Genomic DNA, 24,288 nt, shown 5'->3' with positions numbered 1-24,288 from the left:
TTGGCTCAGCTTTGGGATTATTATCTCTTTTATTAGCTATGATTGCACAGCTCCGTGCATCGACATGTTTAATATCGCAGCAAGAGCCAAACATGATCAAGTCAAAGGAGATTTTAGAGTAAAATCCTTTTGAATGTTGTTCTTTCTCAACGTTTCCCACAAATCTGCTAATGAGGAGTTCAGGTCGCGGCGTCGGACGGATCGCCACCGCGTAGCTCAAAGCAGTAAAGGCCAACTTGAGAGGAAATTGAAATGTTTAAGCAACTGTTGAAGTTTCTACCTCGTGCTGATTATTCAAAGCTTTAGTAAGTAAGTAAGTAAGGTTTATTTATATAGCACCTTTCACAGACAACGGAATGTCACAAGGTACAAAAAATAAAACATCATCAATAATAATACGAATAAAACACTACAATAAAAGTAGAAATATGATAAAAACAAGACAATACTGATAAAAACTCCTAGAATAAAAGTACATAAAATCAACATGCTTTACTCGGTCTTACTCTTCTATGTCGCTATTTAACAAATGCAGTTTTTCATAGTTTTTTGTGAGTAATTGTTAACTCCTCAGTTCATCATACACAGCGGTTGAAATGGATGTTTTGGGCGGAAAGCGTGCACTGTACAGTCACTGTATCTGCACAGCTGCCGTTCCCTGGGAGTCTCCATCGCAGCATCGCCTCCCACCCATCCATATCTCTCATTCTGGCCTTTTTCTTGGACCGCGCTTTCCCTCTACGCTTCTCCAAGTCTGCTTTCTTTCCTTTCTCCTCTCCCTCCCTCCTTCTGACAGGCATGCACCAGCCCTTTGCATTACATCAGTTCCCCTGTCAGGGGGTGCCAGCTGTTGATGTCACCCTTGGGTCTTTTTAATTTAGGGATTTCCGCTGGGTGAGATGAGGGGGAGACCCATGACCTCAACTCGCAGCCACATGAAGAGGCTCAGGCGGGATCAGGCTTGGGTCGGGCCCATAACGGGGCAGGGCAGGGCAGGGCAGGGCAAGGCAGCGACGGGTGGAACCGCTCCCCTGGGGTGTTGGTGAGGAGACGCTGTTACTCTGAGGTCCACTGAGCTGGGAGCAGTGCATCCATGCCATGCTTCCTCAGATATCAAATCGGATCTTCGTAATGTTACCGGGACAGTTTTCGGGCCTCTTGCCTTTGTGCCTTCCCTGCAGGTCCCCGTACCCGCGACAGCATGTCTGCAACTTGCAAACACTGCTGCTATCCCTTGAGCTCTTAAATGCAGCCTTTCAGCAGCTATGAATTTCCTCCCTTTCAGAGGGGATCAAATGTTCCTACCAAAGACTCTCCCATTCTTTAGGTCCTCAAGGCTTTGAGCGGGAATGAACATCACCAATCCATGTAATTGATTTCAAAGGGTGCCAGAATTTTTCCTCTTCATATTATCCGGGTACAATTTTGGAAGGAAACGCCTTAGTTCAACATAAGGAGCCCTCCAAATTTCCCCCTCTTCTGGTGTGAAAACAGCTTTTGTATTCCTGCCTAGACAGTCTTTAGATTTCATATTTCTTGTGCGTTTCTCTTTCAGATTTGCTTCGGTTGTATCATACTTCTATTTAATGGTTACTATGGTTACATACGTATGGAGAAGTGTACAGAATACACAGTGATTATTGTCAACGAGTTTCTTCTCTACGTTAACCTTCTTTAACTTTGTCATTTTTAAAATTACTTCTATATGCAACTCATTCCCCCAATTTGTTTTATTACTTTCTTCAAAAAAGTTATAAATGTGCAACAGTACAGCATAATCATTTTTCTTCTCCACATATTTCTTGTGGGGAACAGATCAGGACTGCAGGTGGTCCAGTAGTCCAGTATCTGTACCCTCGTCTTACTTAGTCGTCTCTTTGTAATGTGAGTGCATGGATTTCCTCGGAAGAGATGTGGAATTGAAGGCAGCAGGCTTTGCTCTAAAACCTCAACTTACTCTTCTAAATGAATAGCATGAAAACGGAGTATTAGAAAATAATATATATTTTAATAATTTACCAAGGACCCAGGCGTTTGGAGCTGTTACTGAAAACAGTCCAGATGTTTCTGTCTGTCTTTGGTCCGGAGCACCTGGTGCACATTTATTCCTAAAAACAAAAAACAAAAACAAAAAGCAGTGGAAAACTGAAGCCTCTGATCATAAGGCCTTTTTCCATGACGTCTCTGGATACGATTACCCTCATGTCTCTCGAATTGTTCTGCTTCAGAATCGTTTAACCCAAGTAATCTGTTGTCCATTAGGTTACATCGGCTGTTAATAAATGACAGTTGTTGATGCAGAGACCCATCCTGGACCCTTTACCGAGACCCTCCTAGTTTCCTTGAATCACTTAATGATGATGTTTGAAATGGAATGAGATCATTGTTATGATTTAATCTCATTACTTTCATCCTATCTTTGCAGTATCACCCTCTTTCTCTGTGCAACACAAGTGAGGATGAGCGCCAGGAGAGTGACTTCATCACCATCGTCAAACTGGAGCACAGGGTCCCCCGCTGTCTGCCGCTGCTCGACAAGGTACCGTCACACACACACACACACACACGAATGTGGCGCTGACAGCTTCCCGCACTTCTTCTCCACTCGCGTGCACTGAGAAACTCAGGCATGACAGACAGATGAAACATCCTGCCGTGCCGTCCTCCCTCCCGCGTCTCCTCCGCTCCTGGATGTAGAAGAGGAGATGATTTAAGAGGGAATCGTTTGGCTGATGATTTTTCCAGGATAGGTGATGACTTTGACAGGATCGGGTGGGCATCGCCCTGGCTGCGGATGTAAGGCTTTGAACCCCCAGCTGTCGCAGGTCCGATCCCAGTCAGACAGCCAGAACCAGACACTCTGAATTCTCCTTTTCTGCTTCCCTCTAATATGAACGCCGTCAAAACTGCGTGGATTCCACCCACAGCGGTTTAAACGTATGCGTAACTCTGACAGAGCTGGCCCATATACCCCTTCCCCCCTGTGTTTAAGTATTCCTCCACACACGCTGGCTGGCATCCCCGAACTTTAAAGGCAGTGTGATTGAAACTGCTGCTATTTTTTCCTCGTTTTTCAAGTGGTGACAAATTAGCATGCAGGAATATAGTTAGGCGACGGCCTTTTTTTAGCCTGTGTTTTCTTTTCCCCTAATTTAAAGCCATGTTGAGGAGCTGCCCGCCATGGCGACGATGTCGAGACATTCCCACACTTCCTCGCCCCGCTCTTCCTCCTCCTGTTGCTCCTCCGGAGGGGAACCAAACTGGGGGAAGAGGGCTGTCACTGGAGCCTGACTGCAGAAAATAGTTTTGATTAAAGCCTTAATGGCAACACTGTGTTATCCCATAAACAAAGCATATGCTCACTCCCTCATGCAAAAGTACCCTTGAACAAAGGGCAACTGCTTCCCAATGCCCAATCACCCCCCGGCCCCCCCGTTAAGGGGCCTTTGAAATCCAGAGGAGTGAAGGAGGGAGGAGGAGGAGGAGTGTGTCTGTGTGGAGGGGTGGGATGTTTCTTGTTGTTTTGGCTGCCTGGAAAGTATGTGTTGCAATAAACTCCACTCCAGCCACCTGCATCCTCGCTTTCTACGCTAGATTCAGGCCTTTTGGTCGCGGTGGATTTATTGGGAATCCGGGGTGCAGCTGTTTGGGAATTTGCTATCCTCCTTTTGAAGAGGATGAATCGGTTGGTGCCGGGTCAGACTCGGTCTCTGGATGCTACTTGTTTACAGTTTAGTCTGCCTCTAGCCCATCATGCCAGTCTATAGATACTCTGACTGCCACAGTGGGTTCGTCTTACACCACAAACACTCAGAATAGACCAAAGACTAAACAAACTGAGGCCCAAAACCTTGAAGGATGAAGTTTCATTGTTCTCTCTTTTCTATTGGTTTTCCTGAGACAACTTTGCTGATTGTCATGATTTACGCTCCCTCTCAAATGCTCTAACCGATAATTCATACTTGTCTTAGAAAGTTAATACCTCTGGATTGCTCAGGTGAATGTCACCTTCTTGCAGATACGGTGTATAAGGTGTGTAATTGTTGCCCTCCCCTGAGACCCTCTGCTGTACACCTTCCACGTTTAAACATTTGCATGAGATGAACTGTGAGGTGAATGTCAGATCGGTGACAATTTAAATAATTCAGTTCTTTTTTAGTATTATCTGTCACACACAAGTAGCATTTCTGTAACAAATATTGCTGCAGATGCATTATGGGGTATAGTACGAGAGGCAGACTGCTCAGTATGAGGATTTTCCTGGAAGTACAAAGCTATCCAGGTACATTTCACATATCAAAACCCCTTTGTAGTATTTAGAAGCTTTTGCAGTTGGATCTGTGTCCTTTGGGGACCATAGTTTCCTACAGGAATTCAAAAATGAAAGATTCAAACAGATAAGAGACATGATGGATCTGTTCAAGCCAACTTAAACAATTCAAACCACAACCGTTTCTTAACTGGTTCTAGCGCCAGCCCACTGCCAGCGCCTGGTTCAAGTTTGGTCAAGAGGAGGTATGTGTGTGTTTCCACGGGTTACACCGGCTTCCTCTTCCAGTTTTAAGACGTGCATGTTGATTTAGGTTGACTGCCCTGTCAGTGTGACCCTGGATTCACTCGTCCAGCTCGCACACCACCTTTCCCAGGTGACAGCAGGGACGGGCTCCAGCCATCCCAGGACCATGGACGGGATTAAGTGGATTTACAGAATGGATGGATGGACGCAAGTGCGCAATTTAAATGAAAATGGAGCTTGCTTTAGGTTTTTTTTATTTAAAAGTTTCATTGACAATTGATCAACAACAGCATTCTTTTTTTTCCATGCTCGTGTAAAAATCATAGATCTGCCACAAAGGACTTCTGACTTCTTTATGATAACGCCGTCATATCTGTCTGCATCATTTTCACCCCTTGTGGACTTTAGGATTATGGGTAATCAAACAACGCAGACAGGCTCGCGAGCGGCCCTCGTACAAGCGAGCTGCTTCTAGCTCTCGGGTGGCTAATGATACTACAGCAGCGCGTCAACACAACTGCAATTTCTTCCACATATTTTTGGGACCGGCCCCCTTGTTTCTCTAAGATCATGGCTGATGTCTTTCCTTGCGCTCCAGTGTGGCAGCAACTCGCTGTCATGCGTGGACGTGCTGAGCAGTTACGGATGCATCTTCAAGGCCTGAAAGTGAGAAGACAAATGGAGGCAAAGAGGAGAGTGGTGTTCTGTACTAAAGAACTACACTTCAGGACATCTGATCACTATTTAATTAGAAACTTTGTTGGCATATATTCAGGTTAAGTGCACTTTTTTGTTTGTTTATGATAGTAAATAAGTTTTCAGTAGATGTATGAATGCAATAACTGGTACTTAGTCATATCAAACCTTTTTATATGAGCCAGTTAGTTTATATATCCTTCTAAAGGACTTTCCCCTATATTTCCACTACTTTTCCATTATTATATTATATTATATTATATTTGAAAGGCCGTATAACTTTTCCCAAATTGCAGGATAGAAGCAATTGCTTTTCTTAAGAGCATAGCTGATGTCTTTCCTCCTCTGCACTGTGTTAACACTTGACTGAACACTCAAGAACAGCAAACTACCACAACACACTTAAAGTGTATTATCATCTGGGGAAAGTTTATTTTTTAAGATGATTTTTTTTTAAGCTGTGTCCGGATTTCTAAAAAACGTCAAATTATTAGTGTACGGTATTAGTTTTTTTCACGTGACTGTAAAAGCATTGATTACACAACAGGAACCTTTCTACACTCTTTGATGCAAGCTAACTTTGAAAAAATGTTTCTATGAAGGATTTCAAAATCAGTAGTCTCAAATATACCCATATCTGCTCCTGGAACAGCTGATTCCACCAGTCTGTGTTCCAGATGCAGCCCCATCTTTGCAAATGCTTGAGAAAAAAAAAGAAAAAGGGAAAACTACAACCGCTCCAGCGGTTTTACGTCATTACACAACACAAGCAGAGGTCCGCGGGCTTGCCCTGCCAGCATGTTGTGCTGCAGTGGAAGTGATCTGTCTGTTCGCTACATGCCAGCCTGGCTTGTCTGTTTACAGGCGGGCTCTGGAAAGGTTCTCGGGCAGGCGGCCCGTGACTCCAGGAGTGAAGGCAGAGCCGCCGCGCCAGGAGCTCCGCTCGTACGCTATCCTCCGTAAATGTTCTCATCCTCACTTTTTGAGCCGACTTTCTCCCACTTGAGCTTGAGCTCTGTGAAACAGCACTAATTTGAAGCTGTTTGGTGAAAACAGCTCCTGCAGTGATTAAGTCTGTGGCCCATGTCTGAACCTGTTGACTCTAATAAAGAGCTCTTCTTATTTATTCTGCTGCTCAGATGAAAAGGCCTTTTGACCTGATTATGCAGTAATCCTGTTTTCTTTGACTAGGAATTGTGTGTGTGTGTGTGTATGTGTGTGTGTGTGTGTGTGTGTGTGTGTGTGTGTGTGTGTGTGTGTGTGTGTGTGTGTGTGTGTGTGTGTGTGTGTGTGTGTGTGTGTGTGTGTGTGTGTGTGTGTGTGTGTGTGTGTGTGTGTGTGTGTGTGTGTGTGTGTGTGTGTGTGTGTGTGTGTGTGTGTGTGTGTGTGTGTGTGTGTTCTCCATATTTCGGGGAGGGAAAGTCTGCCGATTCTTTTATTGTGTGTAAGACAGTATGCAATAGTTGTTTTTAATCAAGATTATTTTCATCAATCTAATGTTTGGATTGAGTGCTCACTTATTAACTGAATCATTGAAGCTTTACAAGTCAGTCAACCTCCCTAAAGAACATGCATATTAAACTTGTCTTTGTGCCTTCCATGCATTGTCCTCTCTCCATTATATCCGGCTGCAGCGTCTGCTGACACATCACACGTCTGTCCGGGTTTCATATCTGTTTTTTTTTTTCTCTAGTAATCATCCAAAAAAGGCAGTACCTCCAAAAGAAACCGTGGACCACATTTTTTGCAGTAAATAATGATGGAGAGAGAATGAAATTGAGGAAGATCAGGGTTTCCGCAGGGTTTTAAAAAGTATTAAAAAGTGATAAATGAAAATGGCCAAATTTAAGGCCATTAAAAGTGTTAAATTCACTGTCAGAGGTATTATTTTTTTTTTTAATTGGTATTATTTTTTACCTTTTACATTTTAATCAGTCTATTTTATTGTCATTCACAAAGTGAAATAAATGTGAAACATCTGGTCAACATCAATGAGTCTATAAATCTGTTCTGTATAGTGTTCTATAGTTCAAAATCTGTGTTAATGTTAAAAGATCTGTGATTAACACTTAATGTTGTCACAATCTGAAGGTAGTGAAAAGGGTATTAAATTGGTATTAAATTTAACATAAGGATTGCTGTATAAACCCTGAAGATGTCTCAGACATCAGACAACATCGGTCTTGACCCAGGCTACTATAAGACTGACCTTTCAGTTTCAGTATAGCAACTTGCTTTGACATTGTTTTCCCTGGACAGAGACAGAGCGGCGGATGATAATAATAACGATGACCCCCATGGACAACATGCTGTGCAGCTTTTTGTGGGGATGACATCAAGTCCAGCTTCCAGCGGGTTTTACTGAACTTGTTGAGATAATTGGACTGTAGAGGCCCACTGAGGTCCCGATGTCTTACTGTCTCGTTGATGTTGCACAGTTCCAGGTATTCCAGCCTCCACGTGTGCAGCATCAGTCTGTCGGGATGGTGCACAGATTCATCAGTCGGATTTTACAATCCCAAGCTATTGTTTTGCTGTTGTTTTGAAATGACTTACTACTGAAAAGTTTTGTGCCATATTCCTGCTCATCTAGGTTCCATATTTACCACTTTCCACTGATAAAAAATGCTTTGTTGAGTGTGGGATAATATAAATCCAGCTACAGACGGATGCTGAGGCAGTGGACGGGCTGAAAGTTGAGGTGTAACGGCAGGGCAGCAGCAGCACGAGCATATGAGGAAGAGATGAGTGTTTCAGTTCACCAAATGGGATGGGTGTGTTCTTGGATAGATGGTCAAGGAAAATGAGGCAGATCACATGTGCATGTGGTGGTGCAGCACGGGTTGACTGGCTGAACTGAGCCTGCAGGGCTTGTTAACTCAATTGAGACATACATTCCTGATCAAGTGGCAGAGAACAAGGGAAACCTGCTGAGGAAAGAACAAATCATCAATCATAACACTGGTTTTTATGTCTGTAGGGGGCGACACTGATCTCAGTTTTCTTTTCCTTTTTTTAAATTCTTTTTTAAAAGCAAAGACAGGGACTGGAAATGTAGTGGCAGCTGCTTTTGGCATCTGTTTCTTCGGTAGATGAGTCCAATGTCTCCAGCTCATCTGAGATGAGTCAAGGAGAAAGAACATAGGGGAACATCTGGAAAAAGATGGCTATTTCAGCTCTGGAGAGAAAATGCATAAAGCAGCAGGTAGACAATAGACACTTTGGCTGGTATGACATGCCTTTGATATCACTCCCAAAAAATTCATTATCTGCTTCAATTCGCCAGACAGTTGCACGGTTGTCTTCAGAGGGATAAACTATGACTCTCCGTCTCTTTCTTCAGCGGGACAAAGTGAGGGTTATTATCTTCTGCAGGCCTTGATTTGCTAAAGAGGTGGGAAGGACCATGCACCTCTTAAAGCGCTGCATGCAGATTGATCGGTAGTTCTGTTGAAGGAGACAAAACTGCACACAATCAGAGATAAACTACTACATAAAAGTTAAAACCATATGGGGGGGCGGTTTAAAATCAGTTGAACAAACGGATCAAGCCCTTTCTTAATGTCATCCTGAGGATAATCATCTCCCTGTCAGATGCATCTTCAACACGTTTTGTCATCTTTATTAACGGATTCAACAATGATAGCTGCTTAGTTCTTCTTCTCTTAGTTTCCCACATATCCTGTTTCTGTTTTCATCCATCTGAAGTCCTTTGTTATCGTCCCTGTTTCTGGATGTTGTCTGTGTATGGTTCATCTGTTAAATAAAAAGAAATAAATGGGTCCTGGGAGAAAGGAAAGTCGCTTGGATGTCTTTTTCCAAGGCCTCACATCTTTCGGAACACGTTACGGCTATTGCTTTTTAAGAGTGTGTATAAGAGAAGGCCAAATGATATACATGTCAACAGTCTTCACATGTGGGTTCACAATAATATTTGATTTATAAAAAACAGGAGAAGGCTATAAGAGAGAAAGCATCAGGTCAACCTCTTCTGCATCTTTACTTTAAACTTCACTGTCAGAGAAATAAAAACTGCTGCTTCATTTCTTGTAAAGCCCACTTGTTGTGTACGGAGAAACACTGATTGTACTCTGAGCTTGTGTTGTAGCCAGCGTCTCTGGGAAAAATACTCTTCTCCTGGACGATATGCAATGAATTATTCCTGCAAAATCCAGCAGGGATGCTTTGCAACTTCTGCAAAAACCTGATGAAAAAAAAGGATGGATTCTAAAACATCATAATGATCCTAAACACACATCGAAAACCGTAATACATTCACTCAAACGGTCTTTATGGATGATTCTAGGCTCTTACAGACCTCCAAGGCTTTGCAGGATTCTTGCCTTTTTTTTTTAGCTTTTAACTGATAAAAGATTGAACAAATATGTATATGAAAGAAATCCTTTCCAGCTTTTTGACTGAGCCTAATGTACATTTAGAGTTTCGGCTTCACGTCTCCGTCAGGATTCTCCTGATGTGCAGCGGCGCGGAGGAGGGGCCTGTTTATCATTGCAGAGCAAATGTCCCAAATACCTCTTCCGTTTTAGCTGTTCTGGCTCCATTTTGGGCCATTGTACAAGTACCTTTTTACCATTTTTGTGCTCTGTCAGTCTTCATTTCGTCTCGTTCCCCCAGCGCTTGGATTAGGTCCTGTTTTACTCGCCGCAGTAATGTGAAGATAACTCACCGTGAAGCCAAAGGCTCTCTTCCTTTCAGTCGGTGCCATTGTAGCCACTCTTAGTGCACCTATGATATCATTTATAGTCAGGATTGCGTGTCTCCTTCGTTTGTTCACTTCATTTCATCTGCGACACAGATGGTGTTCAGACTGTGGAGGTATTTTACAGAGCCAGAGTCCTTTTTCTTTTGTTCTTTTCATGATGATGCAAATATTGAACACCATGAGGGCTTTTAATAAAGCCACACAATGAGCACCTTTGTTCCTTTATCCACCTACACAAGCAGAATAACAACCCCACCCCTCTCCAGCAGGAGCTGCTGTCTTCTCTTTACCGTAGCTCTTTACCTTTAGCTTTGTGTTGGAGCTGGTGCTGCTACTAGTTTTATGTATTTGTACACGGGTACACAATGGTAAAATGATGGTAATGGTGCAAGAAATAAAATGTTGATTGCTTGTTTAAGGGGAAGTTAGATATTTTACCTAAATGACGATACAAACAATGCAACAGTATGCTGCAGCAGGAGGTCTGGGAGTGGTTAACCTGACAATGCTTATGGTGCTTCGGTCGTCTGCGTTGCGGCGCTCTCAGCACACGCACAGCCAGATCGGGTGGATTCAAGTGAAACCCTGTATCCTTCTAAATGATTCAATCTACGTCATTCGTGTCAAACCACATACGGTCACATTTCTGTGGAGGTGCTGGAAGTTACCGCTCGGGGTCCTGAGCTGCAGCGGACACGCGTCGCTTCATTGTGGAGAATAGATCACTTTAAAGGTTATGAGTATTACAATATATCCACATTGACACATACAAACACGGCAGTGCGTCACACTTGGCAGTGTTACTCAGGAGGAATAATGCTTAGAAAAACAGGTGTCATGACTCTTTATTGAACTTTTGTCTTGTGTTCTCGCTTTTTTTAAGTATTACAATCTAGTCTCCTTGAATGAATGTTTCAATTCATGAGACAAATTATGTTCAAGCTGGATTATTCAAACATTTGTTCTTTGTGTTTTTACTTGTAAATGGAAAATGGAGAGTAATATTTGCCTCCCTTAATTGTGAATGTTAGTTTAGCACCGGTATAATGTGCACATTTAGACCTTCTAGTGTGTCTGCTAAGCAGAAGCTGTGAAGGTAACGACGGTTGTGGGAGTCCCTGGGCGACTGCCAGGGGCGGTCAGGAGGGAACAAGACAGAACTAGAGCCAATTCAAGCTCAGCATTGCCAGATTGAGTTGATGGTTTTCAGCCCAGCAGCTGTCCGAAACACACTGAAACATACACAGACCCCCACAGTATAGGATCAATGTTTTATAGGATTTCAAGCAACTCAATAAGTGGTTTGATTGATATTTATTATTGCAGTACAAGAACTAGACAAGAACCACCACATCTCTCATCTACTTTGAGCTCATCTGATGATGTGACGTGTGCATGTACCAAATACCGAGGCCGTCGCCCTCATGCAGGTGGGGCAGGTTCAAATCCTGGCCTGTGGCTCTTTACTGCACGTCTTCCCCCCGTCTCTTCCCAAGTTTCCTGTCTAGCCACTTTCAAAATAAAGGCTACTAAAGCCACAAATAAATCTTTAAAAAAGGAGAAACCATGAAACTGATACAAAACCATACCCAGTTTTATTCACGTGCCCACCTTTCTTTTTTATTTTTATATAAAAATGAAATCCACCCAGCTGGTTAAACTCTCATAATAATGTGCATTAATTGCACAAAAAATGTAATTGCAATTTACAAAAATCACATTAACATAATCACATTAACATAATTATAAATGAGTATTAGTTTTGTCATTTGTATCAAAACAAATGATGTCCATTCAATATTTCAGAGTAAGTCACTGAATTAGAAATAAAAAAGAATCAATACACATACACATTAAAAATAAAATGCTGAGGTCAGTGTGTCCGATTTTCCATTAACATTCCACGTGACAAACAACTTCTGCTGTTAGAAGTTCAAGGGCAGAGAAACAAGGTGATAAGTCTGCTGTTGTGGTCACACAAACAGGAGAGTGGATTCCCATGGTACTCTGCCAAAGACTGTTTTGCACAAAGAAGAGACTTGAGCGGTGGGAATGTTTTTCATGTTCCAGCCAACGGGCCTTTGGCTGCTGCTTGTTGACCTCAGCTCATCTCTGGAGGACTGGAGGCACAATTTCTGGGAGATTATCTGCACATTAAGGAAAGACAGTTGCTGCATTCATGGTTTTCTGTGCCTTAAGCATCTGGGGGCCGAATTATCTTCAGAGACATTTCTTGCTGGTTACAATGGGAGCTCACAGCCGAGGTGGACTCCGCGGATGTGAGCGCGGCGCTCGCTGCAATGCACAAACCGTGTACTTTAAATAGCCGGCCTTTGCAACAGGGGCAGGTGCGGAGAGCGGAGGTATTGGCAAGCATTGGAATAAGCCTCTATACCTAAGGTAAACCTTTCAGGGCTTTGCTTAGTGAGCAGCACAACAATGAGAGGAGTACTTCAGGTTCCCCTGCTTACTAGGGAGTGCATTCCTCTTTTTGTTAGCACTTCAAAAACAAGCGTTGTCCTCTGCATTTCACAGTCATGTGGTGCTGTTGGAAGACTGATTCTGGTGGCCTGTGAGAGACAAAACACACATAGACACACTGATTAAATGTGTTTCCTCAGGTAAAGAGATTGGAGACAAGAGACATTGAAACTTTTTTTACGAGTCTTTACATGGAAATTTGATTATTTAAATACAGATAGACTGGACACTTGGAGGTCATATGCCGCCTTGCATTTTGGATGCACAGGAAAAAAACGTGCATCCGCACGTAGCGACTTAAGCTGCTGAAAACTAATGCGTACCGAGAAATCAGCGCTAGTTTTATTAATCAATCAAACACCTTTTTCGACCTGTTCAATAGCAAAAGTGTTTGAGCTCAGTGAAACTCAGAGGTCTGACATTTCTGCGGGCCGCAGCTTAGCACGTCACCTTGACCTGCAGCATTGTTGACGTTTAGCTCGGCTCAGCGCTGTCATCACTCCTCCCAACGAGGTGTGAGTGATTTGCAGAGGGTCTCGACTGTGCTCTCTCTCCTCTCATCTTGCCATGTCTTGTCAGTTTCTTGCCTGATGCCAGCGTTGCTAAGCTAAATATTCACTCTGTGCTGATGCCACAGCAAACTCCCCGACACAAACACACACATGAATAAGATCTGGAAGATGCACTGTTTGCTTAGAGAAGTGATGCATTCAAATGCTGCCTCTCTTTTTTCCAGTGACGGGGTATTAGCAACGTGTTGCCGCTCCCACACTGGGATGTGTTCTGATTCTGCACAGCTACTTCAGGCATGGGAAGCAAACACGGGCTTGTGTGGCGCTGGAGTACAATTTGACTTCTGGACAGCGCTACCGCAAACTTTTTGTAGCCAAACAGTGAGATGTCTGCAGTGCCGCCCAGTGGGAAACATCTCTTCAAAATAGAAGCAGCTGGATTATCACCTGCCTGCGTATGCGTGTGGATCGCAAAGCATGTCCCCTTGACATGAACGAGCTAAAGCTTTGCCCCGTTTATTTTATTTTCATATAAAAGGTAAAATAAGCATCCTGAGTCAAGGTTGAAAATACTTCTTTTTTGTTGTTGTATTTAAACTCTGGGAACGAAATAACTGCAGTGCTCTTCTCTTGGAGATGCATTATATTAGCTTAAAATAAACAGCTGATCTGTTAATGTTTCAAAACTTCACAGGTTCAGTTTGAATCAACTTGAATAGATACTTATAGATCAAATAATCAATTAACAGTTCCTGTACAAAGCATCCATGTATGCACAGATTACTGTCCCTGGTTGACTTTGATACTTGTGCGTGTCCTTTTTCATCGAATGTTACTTTCAGACTACAACATTTTAGGTCTGATTTGCGAGTCACAGAGCGTGATAATGGGTCAGCAGGCGCCAGTGGCTAATCTGCACGTTATTGTGTTGGTGAACAACTCAAACACTTGTCAAAGACCCAGGCCAAGTTTTGCACGTGGTTACACCTCATTTCTCATGTGCTAAAAATGTGTTTTTAGGGACCAGTTGAGTCACCGAATCAGTGTCAGGCCATGCAGTGTGTGATCAGTTGTGTTGTGAACAATAAAATTACTTTAAGACTCCTGATTACAAAACAGCAAGTCATGTAATCTGAAGAGACCAAAGATCGGCCGATTTGAGAATCATGTACCCCGAAAAGAGCCAACGCCTAATATTCATCCAACTTTTGAAGTTTTTGCAACCATGAAACTGGTTCTGCATTGGCCTGATTGGTAAATGTACATTTGAAACCTGTCGAGCGTGTTACATCCCTTTCCCCAGAAGAGCATGGACAGGCCTCAGCAGATCCTCATGACCATGAATAGTAATAAGTGGGAATAGATAATGCATGGATGGACGGTATTAGACCCGACCTCCCACATTGAAAAAGCAGAGTTTGTAATATATTACTAACAGAGATTATTATTTGTCTGATTTTACTTGCAGTGTAATGCTATAATGTAATATTAAGAGTTGGTGTTTATAAATAACTTTACAAGCAGCACTCTTTGCAGTGCTGCATTTAAAATCACCTGCTTCCATCGTGTTCATTATGCTGGAATTCACCCTGAGGTCGACATTTGTGGCGAAAAGTTTGTTTTTACAACTAAACTAACTGACTAAACTAAAACTAAACAACTTTGTTGTTTTTGTATTCTATACTTATGCCATCATTTCCACATGTTCCCATAGTATATTCTGAAAAGTATACATTTATGTTCATTTTACAAGTTTCAAAAGCTTTTATTGACACGTACATTGGATTTATTCAATGAGTTGATATGTACTTCAACATTTATTCTTTTAAAATTTAAGGATATACTTGGACATTAACTTCTGTGTTAACTCCTGATTAATGAAGATCTCTGATCCCCATTTGCAATTTTCTGCTTTTCCACTTACCTTTTGGAGGTTTGATCACAGGCTGTTGATGGGATTAAAATCTGGGGAGTTTCCCAGCCACACATCCAACCTGTGGTGGGTCCAGAGATTGAATCTCCAAGCTTTGGCTTGGACTTTGACCTTGGTGAAGAAGTAACACAAATTAGGATACAAATTACCTCAATTTGACAGTGTTTTAAAGCAACTCTCAGTAACCCTTCACGAGCTGAACCAAAACAAAAACCCCTTGTACATCTCAGTGGCTTTGCCTAATCTTATAATTGCAATTTTTGATCTTATTACGTGAGATTCGGTAAACCAGATTACGTTTTTATGATTCAAGCTTGCAGAACTTATTGAACTTAAGTTGAACCAGCTGGAAATGTTTTACAGTCTACTCACATAAATGACCCTTGAAATGAGCTAATCTACACAGAAAGATGAGATTATCTCAGCAGTTGGACACACATGTTCACTAATGAAGTCAGCCAGTGTGTTCCATGCAAGAAAAGGGGGAGAATATCTTCTTTCATGTGCCGTTGTGCATTGGTGACTGTGCACATGATCAAACATGCGTGCACATTATATTTGTGTCCATACAGCAGGGAAGCACACGAGGCTGTTTATGTGCTGCCTGAGGACAAACATGCCTCCCCGCTGCAGGGCTGCTTCTGGTATTCAAAAATGAACATGTCTGAAGATTTCATAGTAGGCTGGCACGGCTCTTATTTGTCATCTCCAGAGGAGTGTGTGACGCTGGGGTTCATCTCGCTGTTGTTGGCACCTGGCAGACGAGATCAGATAAAAATACTGGGCTAAAAATAAGATGCTGTGTCATGCTGAAGAAGAGTAACAGAGACCAGATGATGCCATCTTCTGCCAAATCTTTGTTTTTAAAATGTGATCCAGTGGGGAGACACCTTCAACTGGTTGCTGGGAGGGAAGGAGGTGTCGGTGTGGTTAAGAAGCCGTGCCAAAGTATTTCGTGTTGGAGATTTGGTTAAAGTGTTGCCGTTCGTGGACTTCTTAATCAGTTTGGATTTCTGGCGCAACTACAAAGAGTTCATCCCTCATTCTCACTCTGCAGAGCTGAAGATATTTTTCCACATGGGGATGGCAAATAGAATCATATGATGAGTGCTTAATGGCCCTGCAGTTACAACTGTACTATATCACTGCCTCACCCTGATGAATGAGGCGTTCATAGGGCAGTAACTTATTATTACTGCAGTATTAGTCCTTTGATCTTCCAACGGTTTGAACCCTGGAGATTTTAAGAGGGGTGGCTCGTCAAAATAGCTTTGCAGATGGGCCTGGTCTTGCCTCGACTATGAAGAAAGGAGGCCTGGAGGTGTGCAGAGGCACCAGTGTGCAGCAAAACCAGACTACAGAGGAATGACACTGCAGTGTAATGGACCTCTGGTTCCTAATGTTTGAACGGATCTGAGAAATCCTTTATGGTTATATATTTCTGGCCGATCTCTGGTGTTTCTGATCACTTCCTCGCTGTGGAGGTTGATGATTCTTGAGCCTGCTGTAGAAGGTTTTATTGAAAAGAGGAGAGCCAAATTTCATCTTCAAAGACCTTGAAAATAAAGGTACTGTGCTTGACTCTACCGTGGAGCCTCACTAAACCACAAGTTGTCATTCCTGCCAGGACATTCCTGTATTAATGACAAAGGCGAATGGGAAGTCTCATGGTGAAACATGAAGAGGGAGAAGAGAAGGGAACAGGAGAGAGTCAGAGAGGTGAATGGGTTGATTCAGGGGAGTGGCAGGCAGGGCCAGTGGGTGACCCACGGCAGCCCCGTCTGCCTGAGATCCACCACGTCATAAACAGCGCTGTTGACGGGGAAAATGTGTTGCTTTGATTTGACTCTGTCACGTCTGTTGCTCCACTCCTCTCTGCTGATCGCATTCCCACTTAATTCTCTTTCCACTCGCCCATCCTCCATCAGTCGTCTGGCACATCCCAGTTCTCATTGTGCAGGCTGAGCCGCCGGCCCTCTTTAAGATCTGCATTAGAATGTTGTTTTTATATAGCAGCAAGCGGAGGCATGTGGAGCCTCTTTTGAACTGCTCGGCAAACAGATGGAGGTTTTCACGCTGCCTTTATGAGATTAAGTGAAACATTCCCATGAAAAAGACATTTCCTTGTCTCCTTTCACCCTCCGCTGTCTCGCTCAGTCCTACCCCTTCTCCTGCTCTCCCTTCGTCTTTGCCACTTTAACTTCTCCCTTTTTTTTTCCTGGCTTCCCCCCCGGGCTCAGGCAAAGGCACACTAGTGCTGCAACTGCAGTGGAAAGTAGACAGGTGTGCGTTACCAATAACTACATCCCTGGGCAGGCAGGCAAGCGGCAAGCATCACCCACGGTTCAGGGCAGAACTGGCACTGCGGGAGAAAGGGGGGGCTTCTGGTTCCTCCTCTGTCTGGTGAAGCTCTTTAACAGTATCTCCCCCCACATACACCTTTAACAAGGCTTCGACAAAATGCATTTACAGGGCAGACTGCGAGGCTCTGCTGTATTAAATTCTCTGGGATACAAAGAGTCTATTTAGACTCAGGTTTGCACACTAGACATAAAGCTTAGTTCATTTTAGATTTGAGGATTTTTGTATTTCTTTTGTATCTTTTTACTAAAGTGTGTTGTAGAGGCGGTTAGGTATGACGTTCACAAACCGATATTGTTGGCATCTTAGACATTATAATGACAGAGACAGGTTAATGTATCTCCCTCAGAGCGGCAACTTCAGCCGTGTTGAACAGCAGCAGTTGGAGGCTGAGGCCTCACCAGCGTGGTGGAGCCCGCTGGCTCCTCTTCAGAACTGAAGGGCACGTCTTTGCTGCTGACAGAACATATTATCACCTGGGCACAACATGCTTACCACCGACATGTTGTTCTCGTACCTTTTCAACCGCAAGTTGGAGCGGGTTTTGGCAGCTGATTAAGCTGTACTTGCACACTGACTGCAGAGGCCTACGAGAGATTCGATGTGGTAAAAAGTCAAAATGATCTGATTGCAGCTTATTTTTTATTTTTTTTTATTTTATTTTTTTTTTGAGAAATTGTAGGTTTTTAATATTTTTTTTTTTTACAAATCTTTTTATTTGTTTTTTTTCTTTTCCAGTTCACATATAGAAACAGTAAACATAATTCAATAAACAATTCAAAGTGGCGAAGCGTTTCTGTTGGCAATTGTTATATAAAAGGTGCTACAAGGGTAATAAACAACAGAAATCCTAACATAAGCCAGAACGGCTTGATTGCAGCTTATTTGACAAATAAGAAAAAACTACTTGTAACTGAAAAGGCAAAGGAGCCGCGTCCTGGTTTTGGTAGTAAACGTAAGTAAAAAGTAAGTCTGTGAATGCAAAAGTTCAAAACCCTAACTCCAGAGTTAAGAGCATATCGTACCATATCAAAGTTTGAAACTCAAACTGTTATTTTTTATTCCTAAAACATTCTGACTTTGAATTTCTTGCCTTAAAAGACTAAAAATGTGAGTAAGTGCTCTAAAAAAAACAATAAAACAAATGCATGAGGAATCATATCATGGAAAATGAGGATAAATGGCAGCAGACCAGAAACATGATTGTGTATAAAACATTGGGGAGTGGTTCCATAACAATGTTAAAGACTGCACAGGAAACAGGGCGAATATTAGAATAATATTCCCAATATAAATGTGGAAAGAATCAGAGGATTTAATTATCTCTGGTACATAATCTGATTGGAAGGTTAATTCAATCTGGAGAAATTTCTGTACGCCAGTGACACGGCCGAAAGCCCGAATTAAGTGACCATGAGGTCATTCACACCAGACACACGTGAGGTGGAAACCACTACATGCTCTCCCGTACACGTCTTTGATTTAAACCCATGTCAGTGAACACAGTTGCTCTCTGTGATGGAATATTCAGCGTCGACCACTTAATTAAACCAAAACTGCTGAGAGCAGCAAAATAATAGCATTGACCCAGCTAAATGTACAGACTGCTAGTCTGCTCAAAAAGATTAACACTGACTCTAAAGATGTTTTTGTCTACTCGAATCGTAAGAATGAATCATCCTTCGTGCTTTAAAATCATTATGCTTCCTTTGTTTCATTGTCATTCTGCATCGAGACGCCTCGTGAATGTTTTTACCCTTTTGCATGCAACTGTCTAATTAAATCTACTGAAATCTGGATCATCTCTCAAGTCTTATTCTTGGTAACTCAGACACTAAGTTGCAGTCCAGTTGTTCACCTAATTGGAAAGAACACATTAAAGAGCATCTGATGGGTTTTTCCACGACAGTCTCTCCGTCTTCTGAGCTACAAAGGAGCCATTTGCATGTTCACGAGTTCAAAAGTTAGTTAGTGCTCGTGACATGGCTAAACTCATACATCTGTAAATACAACAATGATACTGTATGATGTCTTGTTCAAGGAGGGCGTTACTTGTTTCAAGACACTAACAAATAACATACAAACCAACAATACTTTCTCTTATTAAACTTATACATAGGGCCCTTTTTGGGAGGGAAATTCGAGGTTAAATTAATTAATTTACACTCCCAAAATTATTCAAAATATAAGATTTGCTCATTCATCTACTGAAATAATGCTTTCTGATTGGAATATCAGTTATTGATCCTCCAAAGGGCTATACAACCATTCGATTGTAATTTTATGATAAAAATTGTTTATTGTACATGCAACCTACCAACAGTATAGTTTAAAAAGCTCCATGTCATCTGCCCACAGCATCCGCCCACAGCATATCACTTCAATATCATAATTCAATGATATTTTAAACAAATTGGCACGAGCAATGTTTTTTTTTTCTTTTTGTCCGAGGTCATCTTAGTGTATGGACACTGTGTGTGTTCATTTGCCATGCCGCTGGTTTTGTGTGTGTGTGTGTGTGTGTGTGTGTGTGTGTGTGTGTGTGTGTGTGTGTGTGTGTGTGTGTGTGTGTGTGTGTGTGTGTGTGCTCTACAGAGATGCAGCTTTCTGCACGGCCTGTTCCAAGAATGAATTCCTGGAGGCTTACAAGAGCTGTTGAATGAGATGGAGGGCTCAGGACAGGAATGATGGGAGGGAGGGAGAGAAGGGAGGCAGCTCTACACTGTGGGAGGGGGGTGTCAGGCTCTCACTTACAGGCCTGATTAAATAACAGGATGCTTTATGAAAACAAGAACATTATCTGCCTCTTAAAAGGCCGGGAAAGGCCCTCTAATTGGCTTCCCCTGAGTCTCCATGTTGACGCCCATTGGTAAGAGCTACCCGCAGAGAAATTAGACAGGACTCTTTCTCAATCTCCTCTCTTCATGCTCTCATTCATAGTATATTACAAGAATGTATCAACATAATCAGCCCAATCCAACAAAAAAAAAAAGAAAAAGAAAGAAAAGTATTTTCTACTTCCAGGAGGATTACTCCTCGATGAATGTCTTGATTAAGATCAGTGCAAATAACAGATTTCGGCTCCTCTGCGGCATCAGATTGCTTCTCATGTGACAACTTTATGTCTGGAGAAGTAAGAAATTACTGTCTGTGTGTGTGTGTGTGTTCTTGGTTACATAGGAAAAGTGTAAGTATGACGAGGTCTGACTCTTCCTCTTTACATCTTTCTCCTCTCTAAGTAACCCATGTGGTTTACTTAATTATTCCTAATTACAGCACGGTGCTGTGGTATGTCATGAAAGTTACTGTTACAGCGATTAATTCTACAGCTGCTTCATGCACTTCCACAGCGCCCGTTAATTATAGTGAGAGTTCAGAGGAGCAGTGGTTAGTTCTGGTAATGCACCAGTGAACCGTAGTTTATTTCAGAAGGCAGGTTGATTAAAGCAAACAGGTAGTTTTAAAAGTATTAACACTGGAGGGAACGAAGATGTTTACTGTGCCATCAAACCATGTAACATTCTCATTTTTTGTCATGATTTCAGGGAGGTAAAAGTGTGCAGAATGTTTCACTTGCATATTTTTCACCCTTACAATTGAAATGCACGTGAAAAACGTGGCTAATATTGCACAGTTACTAACTAAGGAGAGGTGTGAGCTTAAAATGGAAAAATAACTTGTTTTGGGTGGATTTTATGTCTTGGAAGTAGGTAATTAATCGTAAAAAAGAAAATTATTAGTAGTATAAATAAGTTGGCTTATTAAATTAGTCGCAACTCAGCCTCCATAATTGGTCAGAATAAAGAGAAAGGTACACTAAAGTCCCTCTTTGGTGCCCCCTACTGGTAGAATCGTGAAGGACACCAACTTTTCATGTATCACGTTTTTGGTTGCTTCCTTCCTGATTTTGTTGCACATGTGTACATGAATAGAGGCATGTAAATCTTGATGTACAGTATGTACTGTACACTGGATAAATACACCCACACTGCTGCTGCGGGGAGACTCATTTAAGTAAATTTGCTCGCTTGGTTTCACTCACATCAGATAAGAAGAGCAACGCCACTTTCACATCTGAGGTTTCAGTTTGAAGCCGAGACCAGGAGACAATTACTCAACTCAAAACAGTGGCGTATGATAAGATGCTTTTCATTTTACTTTATTCAGATCAATACTGCTTCCAGTCTTGGTGAAGTTCTGAGTTACACGGTTCACATGTTGCATGCAAACAGGGACGTGGTATTGATTTTGAAGCATAATCTGTGGCTGTTGTCCTTCTTCCTTTTTTTCTTTTCCTTTGCACTTTTACCGGCTAAACTAAGTGTTAACCTCTGTAAACACTTCCAGTGCCCGGCATTGGGCTCACCAGGTTAGAGGAAATCTGTGTGAGCGCACATTGTGATGTGAGTCTGTGGAGTCTCTCTGCTCCATCCTCCCTGCCGTCAGTGACACACACACACACACATGCCCCAGATTTTAAGCGCTCGCTGCCTGCTCTTTGATGTTTGGATGATGTGTTTAGCAGGTAGATAGTGTATCAGATGACACCAGTCTTACTCAGTCATCCGGTGCTTTGCATTTCAAATGTGTGTGCCTCCTGATGAGAAGGGGGCCGGGCTTAGCCTCAGCGCCGTCCGTTCTATAAATGGCCCGTCTTACCTCCAGACAGTCAGATCGGCTTCGTAACTTTTTTCCAGTATGTCCCTCTCATCCTTCCCTTTTCTTTGCCAGAGAAGGATGGCCGAGTCCAGCTTCTGGATTTAATGTCTGTACGTGTGTGCGTCTGTGTGTGGGTGAATGCGAGGCAGAAGTAGGAGGAAGAGTGTGTGTGTGTGTGTGTGTGATTCAAACTCACCCCCTCGGGGCTAAAAACCTTTCCTGAGAGGTAAAATCTGCTCACCTGCCGTGACTTGCCTGCCCCCTATCCCCCCTCTACTTCTTCCTCATACAGTACGTGCCCCCCCCCCCCCCCCCCCCATCCTCCACCCTTCAGTGGCACCACATCAAAGCGCTCCTGTGAGTAATGGATACCCAGCGGGGCCACACCCTTCCCTCCTCCAACCAACTGAGCTGCCGCTCAGCCAGCAGCGAGCACCCAGCAATCACGCAGCAAACACACATTCAGCAATTATTCACACACAATTAGACTTAAATATACAGCTTCAAAGCTAGGTAAACAATATTTAGACCAAACGCTGTGCTTCACTTTGATTTTAGTTTACTGAGGCAAGAAGAAAGTCACATCACTGCAGTGGCTGAGAGAATTTTAGACTCGGCAGTCTCTTATCCTGTCTCGCTTCAGCTACTGAATCCTGCTTTGTGATGGCAGATTCTTTTTTAACTTGAGGCACATAAATCTTTTTTGAGAGGATCAGTATTTGTAAAATACAAATATGGTTATGTGGAGACAACAATGCGATGCTGGAAGGAGTTTATTCACTTTTTTTATTCATAGCTTATTCATAGGAGACTCAAAAATGTAATCCCACTCAGACGAACTTCCTACAGATGAACCAAGGTACTTTTAATTTTGTGAGACGTATAAAAAAGGACTGTGTGCAGACATCTCCTTCCGGTTCATGCAACGCTGTTATAAGTACAAGTCGGCTGTACTGCCACGTTTGTGACCGCTGCTTTGAACATTTGCACATTTTGTCACATATCTAAGTTTTCTACGAGAAGATTGTTATAAATCTGGGATGTTCCTATAAGTTTGGGTCTGCGGGACGTCATGTCCACTTTAGCATAACAGAAGTAGTAACATAAACCATTTAATGTATGGTATAGAAAATGTTCTTTTGTCTCTCTACATTTTGTTTGCACAGGATGTAGAATTACAAAAGTATTAGCGTCATCATTAAATGATGATGTGCAGTATTTTGCAGTTTTTTCCCACAGGCGTGGCCTCTCTCCTCTGGTCCTCCATCACAAAGCTTATCATAGTTCTTTACAGTACTCACAAATTAAAGGGGGGGTAATTAAAACTTAATATTTGGTATTCGTTTCGGGACTTTCAACACCTACAGGCATTAAAACGAACCTCATTGCTTTTTTTACTTTACACTAGACACTATTTCCACTCAAGGATCATCAGGTGTGACCTGTAAACCAACCCGGTTCAGGCTTTGATAAACATTTATGTACAGACTTACTTATTTCAGAAAATGAGCAAAAATATCATGATGAAAAATATCACATACACTCACATTATAAAAGTTGAGGATCAGAAACCTACATTTTTCAGTACCGTCAACACAGATACAGCTTCTCTCTTGCTATGACTAAAGTCCTCCAAGCTTGAAACCAAATTACCAAAACAAGTAAAAACAAAACATTTATAGGAACCACAATTACTCTACTTTATCTAAATTTAAATATCGTATTAATGTTTTGGGTTTTTTTTTTCTTGTATGTGACTCAGAATCAGAAAGCAGACATAAGTGTTTGGCGCTAAATGAAAGAACTCCAGCTCAATGCCAGAACAAGATGTGCACTGAATCTGAATCTGGGCCGTAGGGTGATCGGTTTACCCCAGACCTGTTTCTGTTTCAGCTTTCTGAAGGTAAAGCTGCTCCTGCACCTGTTTACAGAGGCATTTTTCTGCCTCCATCTTCAGCAGCTCTCCCATACGGAGACGGCCGCAGTAATGGTTTCAGTGTGCCGGTCACATGAAATGACAGAGCAGAGAGTTGGCCTCGGACCTGTCGGCCCCGAGCTCTGCACTCTGTCATTACAGACTCCAATACGGCAGCGGCACGGCCTCCTTTCTCTCCTTCCTCTGCTTGTGTGTGTGTGTTTTTTTTGTTTGTTTTCATCTTTTTCAGTCCATCTCCTTTCTCTCACACATATTATTCCACAGTCTAACGTAGGCACTCGCCGACTGATGTGGGGAGTCTTGATGAGTGATGATTGGCCAGCTGGGTTTCCGCAAGTGCCACAAAATTCGACTGAGTTCAACAGATTCAGTAGCTGGTTTTATTAGAGGCAAAAAGGAGAGCATCTGGAAGAGTCTAATTGTCGGTAAAAGATTTTTGTTACAGGCTCTGCCTCGGCACAGTCCTCCTGT

The 24,288-nt window shown here is 42.5% G+C and overlaps 1 protein-coding gene across 2 annotated transcripts in view; it reads left to right on the top strand.

The window, feature by feature from the left end:
• LOC133459825 (E3 ubiquitin-protein ligase RNF43) overlaps window positions 1–24,288 on the top strand; it is a 103,746-nt gene that overhangs the window by 65,543 nt on the left and 13,915 nt on the right. For both annotated transcript variants that reach the window (XM_061740131.1, XM_061740132.1), the window contains exon 2: window positions 2,426–2,539. In XM_061740131.1, the coding sequence (XP_061596115.1) occupies window positions 2,426–2,539 (114 nt within the window). The remainder of the gene's footprint in view (window positions 1–2,425; window positions 2,540–24,288) is intronic.

The sequence above is a fragment of the Cololabis saira genome, chromosome 14, assembly GCF_033807715.1.
Source record: "Cololabis saira isolate AMF1-May2022 chromosome 14, fColSai1.1, whole genome shotgun sequence".
Taxonomy (NCBI): domain Eukaryota; kingdom Metazoa; phylum Chordata; class Actinopteri; order Beloniformes; family Belonidae; genus Cololabis; species Cololabis saira.
The sequence above is the reverse complement of the archived record's forward strand: the minus strand, read 5'-3'. Positions and strand labels throughout refer to the sequence as shown.